General features: G+C 41.0%; 1 protein-coding gene across 3 annotated transcripts in view; it reads right to left on the bottom strand.

Annotated features, from left to right (window-relative positions):
* Nucleotides 1-958: 958 nt before the first annotated feature.
* The window catches only part of nup214 (nucleoporin 214), a 57,047-nt gene continuing 38,615 nt past the window's right edge, over nt 959-19,390 (bottom strand). For 2 of the 3 annotated variants that reach the window (XM_080419792.1, XM_080419794.1), the window contains exons 30-36: nt 17,704-17,771; nt 16,796-16,982; nt 10,402-10,557; nt 8,221-8,392; nt 5,015-5,283; nt 3,071-3,104; nt 959-1,099 (exon numbers count right to left, since the gene is read on the bottom strand). In XM_080419792.1, coding sequence (XP_080275918.1) covers nt 1,057-1,099; nt 3,071-3,104; nt 5,015-5,283; nt 8,221-8,392; nt 10,402-10,557; nt 16,796-16,982; nt 17,704-17,771 — 929 coding nt within the window. In that variant the 3' untranslated portion in view covers nt 959-1,056. The remainder of the gene's footprint in view (nt 1,100-3,070; nt 3,105-5,014; nt 5,284-8,220; nt 8,393-10,401; nt 10,558-16,795; nt 16,983-17,703; nt 17,772-19,390) is intronic. The other variant, XM_080419793.1, reaches the window with a different exon arrangement.

The raw sequence follows: 19,390 nt of genomic DNA, 5'->3' as shown, positions 1-19,390 counted from the left end.
ATATTCTAATCATGATCAGAGCTTCCGAGTCCCAGACTGTATGCCGGAAACATTTGAAAATTGTGGGAGGCAACAGTCTGGTAACGCGAGACTAGTGTGTTTGTGACCTCACACAAGTGAATGCAATTCGACACACAAAAACAAAGCTGACAAGATGAAACTCAGGGACACAGAACAAGTATAGACAGCATGTAATATTAATCTAATAATAATATATAATATAGGTCCCCACTCCTTGGGCATTTCACAAGGTGTACTGTATAATATACAGTGACAAAAGACACCCCGATGTCTCTCTTAATCAACCTTGTTTTTCAAAAGCAATATAAATGTGTATAATTTCTCTGGACAGTGTGTCTTTTCCAGATCTTCCTTTTTAAACGTTAGCATTAGATGAAAACATCTAATGCTCTTTAAGGGCACAGCTTCTGTACCAGAGCCGTTACGCACCGTTCTGTACATTGGCTTTAACTCAGGCTTAAGCAACAAAAGGCTAGTCTAACACTAGCAATGGCAACATGTACCACCAAGCATCTGCTGTAAGGGTTTGCAGGCAGGTTTGCAAATACATTGTTAAACAAAAGCTTCCATTACATTAAGATGAACTAAATTTAACTGATTATATGCACACATCCAGTCTTCCAAAGCAATTAGTCCATCATTTGAAATGGTTGAAATCCTAAGTATTATAAAACAGGCAAGATTCATAAAACATCTAAGAGAAAAGTACAATGCCAGTTATAATTATTACAATATTTATTTGAACACTTAGATGGGAGAACATTAGAGATTTCAAGCTTGCATTACAATTTGCTGAACTTATACTAGACCAATAGATTGACAGTTTGGTCTACTCATTTTAATTACTGAAAACCAAATTGCGATACTATGAGTTAACATGTATTAAAATAATAGGCTAGTAAGGTTTCAAACGTAGGACAATTTAAAAGAAAACGACACCACACTGCAAGGAAGCACTGTGCATTGTGGAAAATGTGTGTGAACTTTGTCTTAAGAGCCCATTTAACAATGTAGCACTGGACTTGACCTTGAAAACTAGCTCCTCCAACCACCAGAACTGAAGGACTGAGCCGATGATCTGGAAGAAAAACAAAAAATACAAGCCACAAACTGTAAGTAAGGTTTTACAGAAAAAAGGGGGATAACATTGAAGCGAGATGGAGGTATAGCAATGAACGATTAGCCTATACTCTATGAATAAGAACAACACATTTAACACTATTTAAACCCTATATACACTTCATTGACACGCCTGTCTACCAGAGTTGTGGAACGAGATGATGGCGACAATGGACTGGAGGTGCAAAATGCATCCAGCATTGTCATGTGATTCACGTGAATGTTTATTGAACTCAAATGCACAATTTATTAATTCTTCAAAAAGCTTTAGTTATGTCATTAAAGTGGGGTCCAGGGACCCTCAGGGTTCATTGGGGGTTCACTCTAAATGTACCCTGACAGGTCCGTAACTCTGAGAGTGTACAAATTGAACCAATGCTACACTCTCAGAGTTATGGCAGTCCTTGATAAGGTTTGAGAACCACTGTCATAGAGACACCCCCCATATTGACAGAACATTCTCCTTTCGTCTATTTTGGCACATTCTCTGTGTTCCTACAATTCCCATGATGCATTGTACGGGTCAACACCCGTCTAGAAAACCCCCATACGCTCTGTAGCGGCCGTGACGAAGATGATGAAGATGTCTGTTTTGCCGTGAACACAACAAACTAGGACACGGTCAATGCAAAAAATATATATCTGTAGTTAGCTGTAGTTTATTCAGACTGTATCCCAGTGACATCATCACTGGGGTTAACCCATTAAATCCGGGAACGCATCTGTGTCATTTTAAGATTTCTTTGGCTATAAAAAAAAAAAATCGTGAACATTTCTGCAAATCTTTGAATATGCATGTTTTTTGTAACTGTCAAATGTCAAAGTATTTCTGAAAAACTATTGTTGCTATATAAGTGGTCCTCAAACCTTTTCTTGTCAAGGACCCCCAAAATGTTATGTTTTTGGCCCGCTGATCCCCAGTCCAAAATAGCAGATCTACAAGCTCGTATGAGCTTGTAGATCTGCTATTTTTTTAATAGCCAAAGTATAAAAATAATGGTTATAGAGCTAAAACCTAAAATGACACGGATGCGTTCCCAGACTGAATGGGTTAACCGTTCAGTACAAGGTTTGGCTGCGTTTCAGAGGCAACACGGAAAACTGCTCGGTGTTGTTATGGCTGTGAATGGAACCTTCACCAACAGAGCGAGAGAGAGAAGCGAGGAAGACAGAGAGTCAGAGAGGGTCTTATCTAAACGGCATGTGAATGTCTCTGATAGGACTTTTGCCATGTCTCTGCACTTTCCTGAACACTTCAGATTGCATTCCACTTGCATCGCACCCCGGGAGGCACACCGGGCTGCCATGTGACACATGGCAGCCAAAGGAAGAGAAGAGGGGACACATATGGGAGACGGAGACAGTTAAGGCCAGGGAGAAAGCAATGGAAGGCAAAGAGCAACTACGGGAGCAAGGGGGAGAGGGACACAGTGGCATTAAGCCTGCAGAAGGCTGAGGCATTTTGGTGGGAAGAAGAAGTGAATACTCAAGAGTTAAGGAGAGGTGTATGTATATTCCTAGTTAACCATTTAAACCTCATCGTCCCAATTCTGCTGTCATAATAGGCTAAAACAAGCTTGTAGATTTGCTTTTTTTTCTGTGAAGATGTAGAGGGAGAACATGCGTGGGCACAGTATAGACCCCTGGAAGGCTTTGCTCATTAAAGGACGACTTCACCCATTTTCAACCTATCCTCATAACATTGTTCCTCACTAGACCAATTATATGAAGATGGGTTGAAAATGGGTAAAGTCGTTAGTAAAAAAAAGTCGAAGAAGAGGTGTATATTCATATTTAAGGAGGGTGTATATTATATATATATATAGAATTTAAAGTACTACAGCTAGAGAGGAACTTGTGTGTTGTGTTGGATATCCTTAAATGCATACAAAATCACATGCACACACACAAAGTTGCAAAACATACTTACTGATTTGTGGACCCAAAAGCGTTTCCAGAGAAAGCTAAAACAAACAAGCAAAGAAAAACTTCAACAATTAGCCAATTGTCTCTGTCTAATTGGCTAATTGAATTAGCCAGTGCTTTGAATACAACACACTGACTGCACGTGCGACAAGAACGAATGACAATGGCCATCCTAATTCAAAGCCTAATTCTCTCACAGTGGACCATTGTGGGCTACTATGAGAGACAGAATGAGAACAAGGGGGTAAGTAATGATTAATGGATGACGGATGAGGGCTAAATTAGACCATTTAAAATTTCAACCAAACAAGTAACACTGATGATAGATTTCGGCCTGCCAGGAATGACAGGATTTCATGAATAACAGATTTGAGAAGAGACGGGGGGGAGAGAGAATGAACGAGTTATACAGAATGGACCTTTACAGAAGAAAACCTTCACGTATTCAACAAATCTGGGCCACACATGCACACATGTGCACGTTTGCACAATAGACGTGCATGCCATGGCCCGCAGCATCGCATCAATACGAGAATGCACAATGAGGGGTCATCAGGACCACAGCAGTGGTGGATTCCACCATCTTTTACAAATTACACAACAAATGTGAGCAATTTGGTTCCCATTCGCTATTAAACCATCAATGTATTCATGGCCCTAGCTGGTGGGTATCAAAAACATCAGTGTGAAATTGGTTTGTAAGTTTCAGAATTTCTTTCCCGCTCATATTTCAGCATAAAGATACCTAGGCTACAAGACAGTGAATAACTGCACCATCACCCATAATCTTGGCTTTGCAGAGGGTGACAAAATGACATGGTGTCATTATAAACTGTTAAACCTAGTGGCGTAGATGGTTATGTCCCTCATTTATTTGCCTTTTGATAGTTTTCCAAGACTAAAGGACTAAAATGTCCATGAAGACATTTTTTTCCTTCTTCCTGAGCACAGCTTAGATTATGTTTTGAATTGTTTACAATGGAAACGCAGCATCTTTGGAAAACTCCAGCAGCGTGACAAGGTGCTCAGTGTCTATTTTGCACTCGCGCGTTCACGTGTGCCGTTTTTTAGCTGCTTGCTGAGAGCTGAAATATTTTTTAACTTGGAAGTTTGGAAGCGTTTTGGGGCGTTTGGAAGCGTTTTTAGGCGAGTGCCGTGGCGTTTTCAACCAGGGAAAAATCTGCTATTTTTTAATAGCCAAAGTATAACAGTTTAAAATCTGAAATGACAGATGCTTTCCCGGTTTTAATGGTTTAAGACATTTTGGCCTGTGGGCGACGCTAGAGGAAAGGTCATGGGGGTCACTAAAATAGTTGTGGTCAATAGTTTCGTGCTCCGTCTGTCTACTGTGGGTTCAAATGTAGTTACCATTTAAGTCTGATTGTTTTAACCCAGCCCTCGTGCATTCTTTCCCGTCAATGTTCATTGGAAACTGAGTGCTTATCTGAGTATAACCCCAATTAACTTTTACAAATGTTTTGTCTAAGACCTATGCAAGTCTGAGATAAGGCTCTAAATCAATTATTTTAACAATGAGCAATCATTTTTAAGTTCGATGAAACAAGTCTGAAATACCTTTGCCGAGAGATAAAGGCAATCTGGAGGGGCTTTAAGACAATAGTTATTTGCTCTATTCCATAATTGTTAAAATAAGGGCCAAAATACTGCAGACCTACAATTACCAGCCAATTGTAAAATTGTCATTCGTTTCCAATAAAGATAGAAATGGGAGAACATTTGGCTTTTGTAATCATTTTAAGATGAAAGGACGGTAATCTAAAAAGGTAAAGCAAAAGGGATAATGCAAGTTATAAAAAAAAAGAAAAAAAAGCCAATCTACGAGATCACAACGCGTCGCCCTGCACCGTGTTGTGAGCTTGTAGATCTGCTATTTTCGTCGCGGGTTGTGCGGCGGCGAGCAACCAAGAATAAATGAATCAAGGGTTACCTCCTACTTGGGGCTGCGGCTGTCCAAACCCACCGAAGGTGCTGGGCTGCTGCTGCTGTTGCTGCTGCTGCTGCTGTTGCTGTTGCTGCTGCTGCTGCTGTTGCTGCTGCTGCAGCTGCTGTTGCTGTTGTAGCTGTTGCTGCTGCTGTTGCTGCTGCTGTTGCTGCTGTCCAAAGCCTCCACCCTGCTGGGCTAGGCCACCGAATGACGGAGCGCTCTGAGTGGCTAGAGCGCCAAAGGATGGGGGGGCACTTTGGGGCGAGGCGAAGCTAAGGAATCAAGAAGATATAAAGATGTGATATTGGTTGTAATATTGCCCATTAATCCATGATGTGGCATTGTAACGGTTTCATTCAATTGTTTTAAGGCGGGCCAGGTAGGCGAGTACCCACCAGAGAGTAGCTTAGTCTCTCTTTTTTTTCGTTTAGCCAGGTGGTGTGAAGGAAGCCGAACAAAGGACTCAATAAAACAATAAAGAACCCTTGGATCTTTGGAACAGTCAGCTCCAAACACAGAAAGAATCCTGAATGACAAATCCTCTTCTCCAAACAATTCACATCCTCAGTTCCAACATTCTCCTCCCTGGATTCTAAACGCAGTGGAGGTTGAATATCTGCAAGCCTGCTTACACAGTTATTGAACTGTATGTTTTATATAACTTGCTCCAACTCGAGCCACTTCTATGATAAAATGAAAAAATTGATAGAGGATGCTGGACAACTGTCCTTGAGTGCTAATGCCAGCATGCAGACTGAGGGTGCTTTCACATATGATACAAAAGGGACATTACAGCATGTGAAAGCACCCTGAATCTCCCACACTCAATCACAATAGAGTTCTAAAAGTCTGTCCAAACCCGACCCTACCCGACATGTTCGGGCCTGGGACGAAAATGTATGGCAATTAGTCGGGCGGGGCCGAGCCTTGGGTTCCATGGAGAGAAATGGGGAAAAAAAGGTAATATTTTTTGGGGGGGGGGTTTCGGGTTTTCTGGCCTAATATTATGGTAATTGTTCGGGCCGGTCCAGTAAAAGCCCAGTTAGGGCCGTTGAGAACTCTAAATGACACAACTGTAGGAATGTCAGTCCTGAGCAGGGAGATTGCCAGGTGTCAATCATCGTTAAACGGTGTCAATTGGTGATGACTCCCAACTACTGGTGATGTAGATTAATGCAACAAGAAACGTTTGACCACCCTGACGCCACGTTCTCATACAGTAGACAGCCTTTGTTTGACCACATTAAAAAGCCTAATGCAACACAACTGGATTTCAAGCACAGTTTTGCTAGTAGCTACAGTAATGTGGTCACTTAAAAACTTTTCCTTACCCTCTGCATATGGGGACGGAAATCGAGGCAATTAATTCCTTCGTTCAGTCGAGCACTGAATACCAATGTGTAGAAATGTGATTACATTCATGAAATCCATGGTCTTTGAAATGCTCAATTTCATTGTGTAATTCTGTATTAAGCACCGCTACGGAAGAATCTGTTAAATTTTCTCTATACAACTATTAGAGTTGGCAGGCTTTCAAATATGAAGAAACATATGAAGACTGAACAGTGTCTATAAACATCTAAGAACAAAATAAAAATGGAACAAAATAATGGAAAAAAACTATATAAAATACGTTAGAGCAGTGGTTCTCAAACTTTTTCATGTCAAATATTTTGTTCCAGGGACCCCCAGAATCAAAGATGTAAAAATGTTGGCTTTAAAAAAAAAAAGATATATATTCAAAGATTTGAGCAAATTCTCATGATAAAAAAAAAAAAAAGCAGATCTACAAGCTCATGGCGCGGCACTCAGTGCCGTGCTATGAGCTATAACATTTTTATAACTTAAAGTGATTGTGATATTGACTAATTTAGCTGGGGACCCCCCTGGTACCCCGCCAAGGACCCCTGGGGGTCTCCGGACCCCACTTTGAGAACCAATGCGTTAGAGGATGGTCTGAGGTGAATGCAACATGTTTAGCTGGGTGTAGTGAAAAACACACAAGCCGCTGGGCTGACTATACCTTTCTGGATTAACCCATTAAGACCTGGAACATCATTTTTAGATTTGAGCTAAAAAGCATTATTTTACACTTTGGGCTATTCAAAAATAGCAGATATACAAGCTCATAGCGCGGCACCGAGTGCCGCGCTACGAGCTTGTAGATCTGCTATTTTAGAAAAATCGTGAAAATGTGTGCAAATCTTTGAATATATATATTTTTTTAAAGCGAAAATTTTTTACTCAAATCTTTGCTTCTGGGGGGTCCCTGGAACAAAATATTTTGATGGGGGTCCGCGGCCAAATACATATAAGTTTGGGGGTCCTTGACATGAAAAAGATTGAGCACCACTGATATAGAAACATACGTTTTACGAGATTTAGGAGACATGTAGAATCGGCTTCAGGTCTTAATGGGTTAAACAGAAGAATGTAAGAAAGAAAAGACTCAAAGAAGGGAAAGGAAGAGACTATGGAAGGTCATTTCCTTCTCCATCTCCCTGAATATGAACATGGCTGTGTGTGAGGCAGAAGCTGGCGATGTGTACACCATGGTACTGTAGTAAGTAGAGGATGGAGCATTGGGAGATTAAGCGATAATCCTTTCGATAGGAGTCATGCCCGATACAAGACCCCCAACAAAGAGAGAGGACAGAGCAGACCAGCTTTAATCTGCAGGCGGCATGACCCCAAGAGTGGGATTATTTAACCCATTCAGACCGGGGAAAGAATCCGTGTCATTTTTTAGATTTCTTTGGCTATTAAAAACGGCAGATATACAAGCTTATAGCGCGAGTGCCGTGCTACGAACTTGAACTGATATTTTTTGAATAATGCATGAGAATTAGTGCAAATCTTATATTTTTTAAAGGCAAACATTTGTAATTCAAATCTTTGCTCCTGGGGATTCTACAAAAGTCTTCTAAATCCACACAGTTTTTTTGAAAACACATATGTTTCTATATCAGTGGTTCTCAAACTTTTTCATGACAAGGACTCCCAAAATTATATGTATTTGGCCAATTTTTGAACAGCCAAAGTATAAAATATGGATAAAGTGGTTACACAGATGCGTTGCCGGTCTTAATGGGTTAAGTGGAATAATCTAGCGCTGTAGAACTCCTTCATTTTAGGCTGCGAGTTACAGTATGCCCCTTCTGAACCAGGGTTCATACATGTGGCAGATTCCAGATTATACGTTTTCTTACCCAAATCCTCCCATGTTAGCGGCCGCTGTGCCTTCTCCAAACACCTTGTTGGCCGGGGAGCCCATGGGGTTGCTGAAGGAGGGGGGCGAACCGAACGCGGCTGCGCCCCCGAACGCTGGCTGGGCCCCGAAGCCCGTGGCGGTGCCAAATACTGGGGCGCTGCCAAAACCACCTGGAGAGAGAATAGAACAGTGCTCGGTTAAAAACAATTGCATCGGTTATTTCTTATTTCAATAATCATGAAATGCACAGAATGGGCCCTTTTGTAAAACATGTCATGCACACACATTCTATTCAAGCCTAGACGTGAGAGATTTCAGTATTGGCATAAATGGATAGACAACCAGATGTAAACAGTAAGCGATTATAATGAAAGATTAAGAAATGGAAGGAAATAAAAATAAAAATGGGAAATATGGAGGCGGGAAGATTTAATTTCCAAAAAATATTATAATTTTTATGGTTTATGAGGATTATAAAAAAACTGGGTCTGAATTTCCAGCATTTAAAATGACCCTTTTCCCCCGTCTTCTAAGTGTTTAATCTCAATCTCATTTCCCCCAATGTGTTATAATTAACCACAGGGGTATAATAAACCAAACAAAAAAACATTGTGTCACCTATATGTAGTACATGTACTGTAGTGGCCTTTGGACAAGGAACAACAAACCAGCCTCACAAAGTATTACAGCTCCATGACAGTAATCGATTGGTAGCCATCCACACAAAGCCTCAAAGGGAGGAGTAGTAGTGTAGAAGGGCATGCTGAAATTACAGCCTGGCTACTAGGCATGCCCCAGTGAATAATTGATTGAGCTAATGTAACAGGATTACATTCCCTGGACCAGTGGTGGAGCAATAGTGTGCCGAGTGGCAACTTTTGGCAACAGTCTATTATTATTTTTTGTACCAGTAGTACTTATTCATCCACTGTGTGTGAAGCCAAAGAAACATGTCTTTTAAAAATGCTCAATTTATTTCTCCAAGATCAGCCAAGTAATCTTTACAAGGAGATCTACTTGGATTAATTCTCGAGTCTGTGGTTGTACTGAATACCAGTGGTGGAAAAAGTACTCAAAATGTTTTACTTAAGTAAAAGTATCAATACTGCAATGTAGAAGTACTCTGTTACAAGTAAAAGTCTGGGTGTTCAAAATTTACTTGAGTAAAAGTACAAAAGTATTGGTATCAACATGTACTCAAAGTACCAAAAGTAACAGTACTGAAATGCTTGAAAATAGCAGATCTACAAGCTCACAACGTGTCGCGATGCGACGCGTTGTGAGCTTGTAGATCGGATATTTTCAAATAGCCTAGGTATAAAATAGGACTAAAGTGTTTAATGTATGTTTTATAATGTAGTAATTTATATCTGCAAAGTAACTAGTAACTAAAGTTTTCAAATAATTGTAGTGGAGTAAACGTACAATATTTGTCCAATATAAGTATTGGAAATTGGAAATACTCAAGTAAAGTAAAAATACCTCAAAATTGTACTCAAGTACAGCACTTGAGTACATGTACTTAGCTACTTTCCACCACTGGTCCTGAATACATGTGAAACGTTGTTTTATCTGCTGCCAAGTAGACCGAGTGGTTGGTTTCAACGGGGCTATATTTGTTTTGAGACTCGTTTCATTACCTAGTCCTATAGTCTATCCACGGGAGATCCCCTCCCTTACAACACAATTACCTAATTAGCTAACACATGTTAGGCACAGTTCTCGTCGGAACCAGTATTTTACTGGCCTCAGGTTCTCAAAACTAGCAGCTGTAGAGCGACAGCTTAGTTAAGCACAAAGACTTGATTCCACAGAGACGTGTGCTCTGTGTGCTCCGCCAATACCAGGCAATTTATTCCCTGTGGCGACCTGGTCGTTGCTCTGTCTGCAACAGCCTTCATTCTTCTCTATCCTGTCATATCACGGTTTTCAAATTACCTAATGGGCTACAGGTTAAAGTCAACCTTGATAAGTTGCCCCCTAATTTCCACGTTAAACTGAAAACAAATTTCTTTAGAAATACAATAATATTTAACTAGCAACAAGAGGTACAGTAAGACGCTTATGACTGTGTCTACACTTTTATATCTATGGACAGATGAAAGGCTGTATATCTATGGACAGAAAGGCTGTACAATAAGACCACAGAAGGGAATGCATTGTAGGGGGGTATTTGTACTTGGTTTGGTGGGCGTGGAGAAGGAGCCGAAGCCCTGCGACGCTACGCTCCCTGCTCCCGTGGTGAAGGTTCCACTGGGCTTCTGCTCGCCAAAGGAGGTCTGTCCAAACCCAAAGCCCTTAGCAGCACTCTGGTCTCCGAACAGGCCTGGGGCACCTAGAGGAGTAAAAGTGGGAGGTAAAAAATGTGGAGATTTCTAAGAATGGGATGTTGAAGGATTTAACCCCATTCAAACCGGGAATGCATCTGTCATTTCTTTTCTTTCTTTGGGCTATTCAAAAATAGCAGATATACATGCTCATAGCCCGGCACTCTGCACTATTAAAAATAAATAAAAAAATCTAATCTTTGCTTCTGGGGATTCTACAAATGTCTTCTAAAATGCTAGTTTTTTAAAAAAAACGTATATCCTCCTATAATTTGACAAACCTCTGTGGCCATGGTGTCTTGGTGTCAGCAAAACTGTGTGCCCGTTTCTCCTCACTGGCTGGAGCACTTGATCTGATTTTGCACACAGCCATTGCCCATTACCATCTGAACTTAACTGCGAAGCCCGTTTCTCAATTTCATCAAATCTCAGCTTTTTATTAGCCATTATGTGTCAAACAATGGGCGATAACGTTGCCAGGTTTCGCGCGAGAAACATGCAGCAAGGTCTGTACTTTCGCCTGCGCCCTTCACCGGGTATGGTTTTAAAAGGGTTAATTTGTTTTCCGTAATGGTCTTGGAAGATGGACTCCCGAGTTGGTCCCACCATGACTCATTATACCTCGAACAATCTATGCAAATTCTAAGAAACCTTTACTTCAAAGGGCTCATTAACATTGTCTGCTATGTCCCCACACCAGGTTGAAAGTGAAGATGTGGCAGATTTTGAGCAGCCTCTAATGCAGTCTGGAGAGTACTGAGGATATTGCAAATCACACTGCTCTTCTTCACCTAGGGCACCTCACAGTCAAGACATTGTTTGACGTATAAAAATTCTGATCATGCAAAGATATTCCTTTGCTCTACTTTCCCCCTGCAAGTCTTTTCTCTCTTGTTCCGCTAATCTTTATCCTGGAACATGGTGGGAATTAGCCTGGTAAACCCTCCCTCCAGAAATCTCATTTGTATTTTATTTCAGGAGTGAGTCTGGCCTGTAGACCTATATGGGCAATTTGGCTGTGGGCTGGAGCTGGGCGGGAGTAATGTAGCTTTGATGTCCAATGGCCCTTTGATGTCCAATTAAGCCACTTTAGGCTGCAGTGATTATCACCAGGAGTAATTGGTTTGTCTTTGATGTTAATGAGCAGCTTGTATGAAAGGTGTATTGATTAATGACGTGTGAACCACTCGGGTTCCACCTGATTGGCCTACCCCCGCTGTCAATCACAAAACAATGAGCGAGGACGCTGATTGGCTCGGTTATTTGGTAATGCACTAGAAACGCCCATACAAGCCTTCATGCCAGACTCACTCCTGGAATCAAATGGAAAAGAGATTTCCGGAGGGAGGGTTTACCAGGCTAGGTGGGAATGGGAATGTTCACTTTATGATGGTTAAGTTTTTGCAGCTATACTGACATAGTTTTTGCCTTATTTCATCTTCACAGCACATGTGCAAAATTGTGTTAAGAGTGATAGTCAGTGGCAGAATCATGTGCAGTGAAATTGGTCACACATTGATCAGCCATGTTATGGCTCAATTCCTCTTGACATTTACAGCGAGTCATAAACATTTGGACGTGTATTATGCTGATCCTTGAGCATCTTTCTCCAGATGAAAGGTCCCATTACTTTAGATACAATCTGGGAACCCATCGCCAAATGAAAAGGAAAAACAGCGCCCTCTGCTGTTTTTTACTATCTAACTAAGTCGACGTAGCACACGTACGCAAGGAAACCGGGGTTTTGGTCTGCCTTCAGCCTTTCACTTCCGGTGGTCCGACTATGTTTTCATTCCCACTAACAATATTTCTACACGGAACACTTAACACCACTTCTCCCAGAGAACATGGATCGTTTTGGTTATAAGCCCACTTGTTTCTATGATGAAAGAGCAAGTTAAAATGTGAATATCTTTCCGTGGTTTTGTCTGCTCCGAGGACGCTATTGTTAAATGCGTTTTGGTTTGTTTCTAGTGGGGAAGGATCGGCAGACACGTAAATCCCGCCCACTACATTTGATTGGGTAAAGCGCGGCCTGCTTCCTGATCTGAAGGCACGCCCACTTGTAGGCCAGTGTGTACGCGATATGACGAACCCCCCCCCGACAGATTCAAACGCAGAGCAGAATCGGTTCTTGAGAGATTACTTTAGATATAACTCCTAGGTCAAATACATACTTTCTAGGTGCACATTTGCTTTAACAATCGTTTAAAATGTTCTAATCAATCATCAGTGGATGAAAACGATCTGTCTAATGGTCAAGTTAGTTGAATGGTGAGAAATAAGCTTAATTAAATCAAATGTAAATATGAATTATTTTGACCATTTAGTATAATAGATGCGTGACATACTGTGCAATATGATAAAAGGAAGGTGTTCATTAATACATGCTGTGAAAGGAATTAAGCTGTCAAACTCTTACGAGCCTACAGTATATCAAGTGAGGTTGACTGAGACCATTATAAAAATTCACACTTGACAATGTGCCTAAAATAATAGGATGATCTGTATCACCCATTAATTCAAGCCCGATCCTGTACATGGATGGATCACCCCATTGTGCTCCATCTACATGAGCTGTCACAGAAATGCAGACTTTTCTGCCTCACTAGAAACATGTGACTGTTTAGCAGAGGTTTAGCAGCGGTGCGTAGGTTTGAAGGCCGCCAATATTCTCGATTTTATCAGCCGACATAGCGTGGCACGTCCTGGTGTGACACTCATGTAGACCACACATATCTGACCACATCACAGCACCATGTTTGACTATGTTTTACAGTTCATCAACATACAGTATGAACGTGTGTCTGTGCTTGTGTTTAACTCAGTCCATGGCGTTATTTAGAGAGAATGATTGACAATGGATGTCAATTAACTAGACGGTACAAACCAGTATAGTTACAAATAGTTTGGCAATTTAGGGCACAGTGCCAAATTCTTACTTCCTCTGGCCAAGTGTGGACTAAAGTCTCAGGTATGCAGGGGAAATTATCCCATCATAATCCCTTTGAAATAGGCCTTACATAGGCTATGTAAGACCAATGCTAAAACTATTCCCATTTTATATAATGTATTTTGAGGGTTATATACTTTGCTGACTATCAAACTCTAAGCCAAATTGATATTCTCTGGTCAATCTGCAAATGTGTTAAAAGCAATGCTTATGAATCATATAGTGATCAAATTAATCCACAGCCTAATCTCAATGGGCTTTTTACACAAAAAGTATACCTGGAAAAGGATGGCTATGGCAGTTTTTAGCCCACATGCTACTTAAAACAGAATTAAATTTAGATTTTTTTCCCCCCGCATAAGGTTATGGTGGGTAACCCAACTTTCAGGAGCTGTCACAAATTCTCCTAGGGAAATTGCATTTCAGTCTTTGTGAGATGTGTTACTAGACACCTTTACAAACACATTGGTAAGGAATTTATTCCAAGATTTTTTTAATATCCCCTGACTAATAATCATTAGCCTCACAGCATAATTGCCCAAGTAATTCTTTGGTCAAATTGACATATTACTTTACTCTCCTAAAACTGCTGCTTCATTGTGCCTTATTGCCCATGTCCTCAGCATATCAGAATGCTTCCAAAATCAACTTTTTTACTTAGCCTATCAGAATGCTTGTTACCATTTCTGCATGAGGACATAGGCAATAAGGCAGGGTGAATCAGCAGTGTTATAGGAGAGTAGAGTTAGGCAGAAATAAATAAAGGCAGATAAAAATGACATTGCCTAGATGACTTACGCAGATAGTGATTTTTTTGAAAACCTTAAAAATATGACTTAGGCAATTATGCTATGAGGCTAACGGTGTGACACAGTAGAGGATATCAGCACTTGCTGCATTGCATGTACCGGAAAAGGATATTTATTTGGTTATCCATGATGTACATGACGTCACATGTAAAAAGGGTTGATCGTGCAATGTGTGTTGTACATTATTGACTTTTGTTCCTGGCTAGCCTGTACAGCATGCAGTTTATATCAATAAATTGCAGTTTCTGAAATGCTGAGTGGGGCCATTTCAAGCCAGCAGGGTCAGCCTTACCGATAGTCATAATGGCTGATGCAGGATATGCTTAACCAGTGTTTAGAGCGGATGCCTTAACACGATCCTTCAATGTGATTTGGGATTTAGCATCGCTTGAAGGCAAATACTGAAGTATTCTACCTCTGAAATGTCAAGTTGTAACATGACAGTCTTTCAAATCAAATTAATATGGCTACTAATGGGTCACATTATTCTAATGTAGGAAAATGTGTACTGAAGTCCATAAAAGCTTAATCTTAATGAATGTACTTTTACTTTCCAATTTGAATGACAGCCCTTTGGTGTGCACAGGTCTTATCCAGAGTTAGTTAAAGACGGGGTGCCGTGATTTTCAGTGATTTCCCCCCTTCTAAAACATGATCATCAGGTATTATGGTTATACTAGGAGGAAGATTTTTTTCAAAAAAAGTGTACAGAAATAGTTAAAATTATGTTTTTATGTGGACACGCCTCCAGTTCATTAAGTATACCTGGTTCTCACCTTAGCACCTCCTCCACCACCTTAGCACCACCCACCTGTCCTAGTCCCTCCTCCTCCTCATGCCCACACCTGTTGTGTTATGATAATGAGGGGGAGGGTATGGCTTTGTGATGTCACTAAAGCGCTGTTTCTCTATTGGCACGTTTGACCCTCAAGGTTTCAGCCTCCAGGAAGAAACTCCAAATAGTCAGAGAAGACATAAAACACCATAAAAACACCACCGGGGGGCTTAATGAAGTTCTATCAACCTCATAGACACATGAAAAACAGAAAAAGTGCAAAAACATGGCACCACCTCTTTAACAATTTACGCAGAGTTGATGTGTGTAAAGCAATTTGCGCTGCCAAATAAATAATTGAGCTTCGAATAATCGTCAACCATTTGGGAAAACGCGCATAAGGATGAGACCGGAGATTAAATGGCAATAATAGCGAACATGTTTTGATTATGACAGATATGGTGAATGGCGCATGGTCTTCGTTTTTATAGAAGCCCTTATCCAGAGTGCTTCATAATATGCGTTATATTCACACATCGACGGCAGAGGGCCACCATGCAAGACACCAAACCTGCTTATCGGGACCAGTTAACACATTAACCGCCAAGAACGTAGTCCTACGGTCCGTTAAATCCAACTGTTAAGCGCCGAGACCGTAGCCCTACGGTCCACGGTCTTTTCGCGCTATTCACTTCCGGGTTCACTTTCGGATTTTTTTTGATCCACTTCCGTTTCCGGTTTGATGACCGGAAATAGAATTATTTGGGATCCGGTTTTGACGATCACGTCCGCTCTCGTTCTACAGACGAAACTGAAACTCAATTCTCTTCCTGTAGTTTTTTCTCCTCGCATTTCACTGTTTAACGTAATCCGCTCTAACTACAACATGGATACCCCGTTTGACACGTGGTCTTCACTGGGAGATACAGTGGGATGTCGCGGATGTAAACAGACCTTGTACGGCTCAATCTTAAGGATTTTAACAAGATCTATGGCGACATGAAAAAAACTAAAAAACAACAAAAACACCTTGGCACTGGTGAGTACATTATGAGATTAACCTCTGGCGGTCGATGTGTTAAGCGGTTGAATGTCTTGCTCAAGGACACTTTTGAGATGAAGCCATTAGAAGCTACCTCCTGAGCCAATGCAGCCGCATGGCTACTAAATCCCTGTTAGGAATTTAGTGTGGTATACACAATATACAATTCCACTTAAGGAGATTACAGCTGGGGGCGAAAATCTTTATAGGCCAGTATTTTCAGAGGAGAAAAAAAGATACGATTATCTGATATATCGCTTGGATTTACAAACGTACATGAAAACACACATTATCATGAAGGAATAGGTTTGATACGTTTGCCTAGCCCTAGGGCAAGGGGGACTACCACCGAAACGTGGCCACGGATTTAATTAATAAAGTAATTAATGATTAGTAAGTAAGCATTGAACATTCACATGAGCTTTCAGCAACAAGGAGCTAGTCTCCAACACCATTGGCTAACAACAATAGCCTCTGTTGATTTCCCTTCTGAGTTTCACAATATTCTGCCTCTTTTGAAAGCAACTTGTTCAATATGGTGATTAGAGAGTGTGAGCTGCAATGAGGCATGTTTTGCTAGGCGGTATTAATTAAATCTCAGTTATAGAGATGACGGTTTCAGTTAGTATCGTAAAGATGACCAGTTCCAGTTATAATGTACACCTACCAGGCTGACCCGGCTGTCCAAATGCCCCAGGGGGGGCGGCGGGGGCACCAAAGGGGTTCTTGTTAGCTGCATCTTCGCTGGGTTTGCCTCCCAGGCCACTGAAAAACCCACCCGCACCAGGACCTGCTGCATTGGCTGTGCTTGAACCAAATAGACTGCCTCCTGATGATGGCTGCTGCTGCTGCGGCTGGAGAGAAAAAACTTTGTTTAAGAATGGAATACAGGGGAGCCCGCTGGCCTAGCGGTCCGGGCGCATACCACATATAGGCTCGAATCCCGATCCCCCACGACCTTTGCTGCGTGTCACTCCCTGTCTCTCTCCCCGTTTCCTGTCAATCTCTACTGTGTACTATAAATAAGGGCAAAAAAATACCCAAAAATATATATTAAAAAAAAAAATAATACAAGCAGAGCCCAGTGACATGGCGCAGAAATGAAAAGCCACGTACGGCTATAACACGTCATACGATGAAAATAGTTCTACGAGCTCAAAACGCGGTGCGCAGTGAAGCGTTGTGAGCTTGTAGATCGGCTATTTTAGCTGCGCACGACAGGTGTACATCGTGTACGAATTTCGCCCATAACGACATTCACAAAATAGGGACAAAATAGGGTTCAATAGTGTTTAACCCATTAAGACCGGGAACGCAGCACGCGTGTCATTTTTTGATTTCTATGGCTATTCAAAAATAGCAGATCTACAAGCTCATAGCGCAGCACTCTGTGCCGCGCTATGAGCTTGTAGATCATAGCGCGGCTAAAATGATGTCTGTCATTTTAGAAATCTAAAATGACAGACATGCTCTCCCCGGATTCAATGGGTTAAGAATGGGAGAGAGTCCAGTACCATGTGGGAGATTTTAAAAGCCGTTTTTAAACGTGTAAATTGAGCAATCAATAAATAATACCTGTCCAAAGACACTCCCACCTCCAGGTTGTTGGCCGAACCCAGATGGAGTATTGGAGGTGCCAAAAGCTGTGAAGAAAAAAAAACAAAAGAAATGAGTCGAGATGTTTACGCGACAAAGTCTGTACTACAACAAATCACAGACTGAACACAGATGTGGATGCATTCAAAGAAGAGTAATTAATTCTATGGAGGTTACAGTATATAGGGCTGCAACTATCAACTATTTTCTTAGCGATTCAATTAATCAAATAACCAAGAACTGCATTTTTAATGCATTTAAAATATGTGTACATCAACAAATCAATTAACCACTTGAGCGTTATTGTACAATTCATTGCTCAATGGTGTCATGCATGAATAGCGAAAAAACGTTGCAGATCTACAAGCTCACAACCCCCCCCCCCCTCCCATTTCATGACATGCCCAAAATGGGGATTGATAATTATTATTATATAAATACAACCACCTCATAATGTGAAAGTTATATTGTATTAACATGCTCTAACGTACAGATTGGTCAAAGCGATTAAAAATCCAGTTTTTTGTTTTTAAACTACCCAGAATCTAAACCTGACACTCGGATAGGGATTAAGAGTTTTGAACTCTTGGGCCCGTAGTCTAATTCTAGTCCAACAACTGAAAAGGCACGCACATGTACCATCAGCCATTGGCCCAGATAAAAATGCAACGCATCACTGGTACATACGTGTATGCATGTCCCGTGACAAAAAGCTTTCCATATTAAAACCCAGATATGGATTAGACTAAAATAACTCGGTGGCAAAGGCCACATATCATCCAGGCTTTGTGAGAATTTCAGGGCTGTTTGAAGTTAAACAGCTGTTGTTGATTTTGGTGTGTCTGCAATACAATGTCCACAGAAACTAACATCAATATGGACAGGTATTGACAGGTTGTGACTGCTGTGACTAATGTCTGAGCTGATACACTGAGATCAGCTGTCACCCTGCCTGTCGCTCACCCTACCAGGGTGCTATAAAATAGTATGCGTGTGAAGATGAGAATTCAGTAAAGCTGTGGGAATGCAGAACTAACTGGCTATTTTCGTGGCAGATTCAATATCTGTACTTCCGTAGACAACACTCCATTTGCAAAAAAGTGAGAATAAATATGAATAAAATGTACAAATATAAATAGCTTCACATTGGGACCACACTACCCACCAAGGCAAGCTTACTTACGGCCAACACTGATGGGTCATGCAGCTGTTGGTCTGTCACAGACACCCACCTCTGACCCGACACTACTGTAAATACCACAGTGCTGTTGGAGATGGTGGTGCTTGCGTTTCACTCTTTGCCTTAGCAATGACATCTCTCTAGTCTTGCAAAAGTTAAATGCTGATGATGCATCAACATTTTAATAAGCACATTAAGCAGTAGTGCTAATGTACTTGTATATCATCGCCGTCAGGCATAAACCTTGTATCTCCTTATTTCATCTTTGTGATGCGACGCATTGTGAGCTTATTAGATCTACATTATAGATCTGCTATTTTTGAAACTTTTTTCATTTACTTTAAGCCTATATAATAACATGCCCAGAATAGGTAAAGTGGTTAAGTCTGGTCTGTGGGTTTTAAAAATGTTTAACCAATGACAAGTATTAAGAGGACCTTGTGAATAAATAATAACTTCATTGGATCAATTGGAACTAGGGGTGTG

The sequence above is a fragment of the Gymnoscopelus braueri genome (assembly GCF_963280865.1).
Source record: "Gymnoscopelus braueri genome assembly, chromosome: 22".
In the NCBI taxonomy this organism is placed as follows: domain Eukaryota; kingdom Metazoa; phylum Chordata; class Actinopteri; order Myctophiformes; family Myctophidae; genus Gymnoscopelus; species Gymnoscopelus braueri.
Note: the sequence above shows the minus strand (reverse complement) of the source record. Positions and strands in the feature narration are given on the sequence as shown.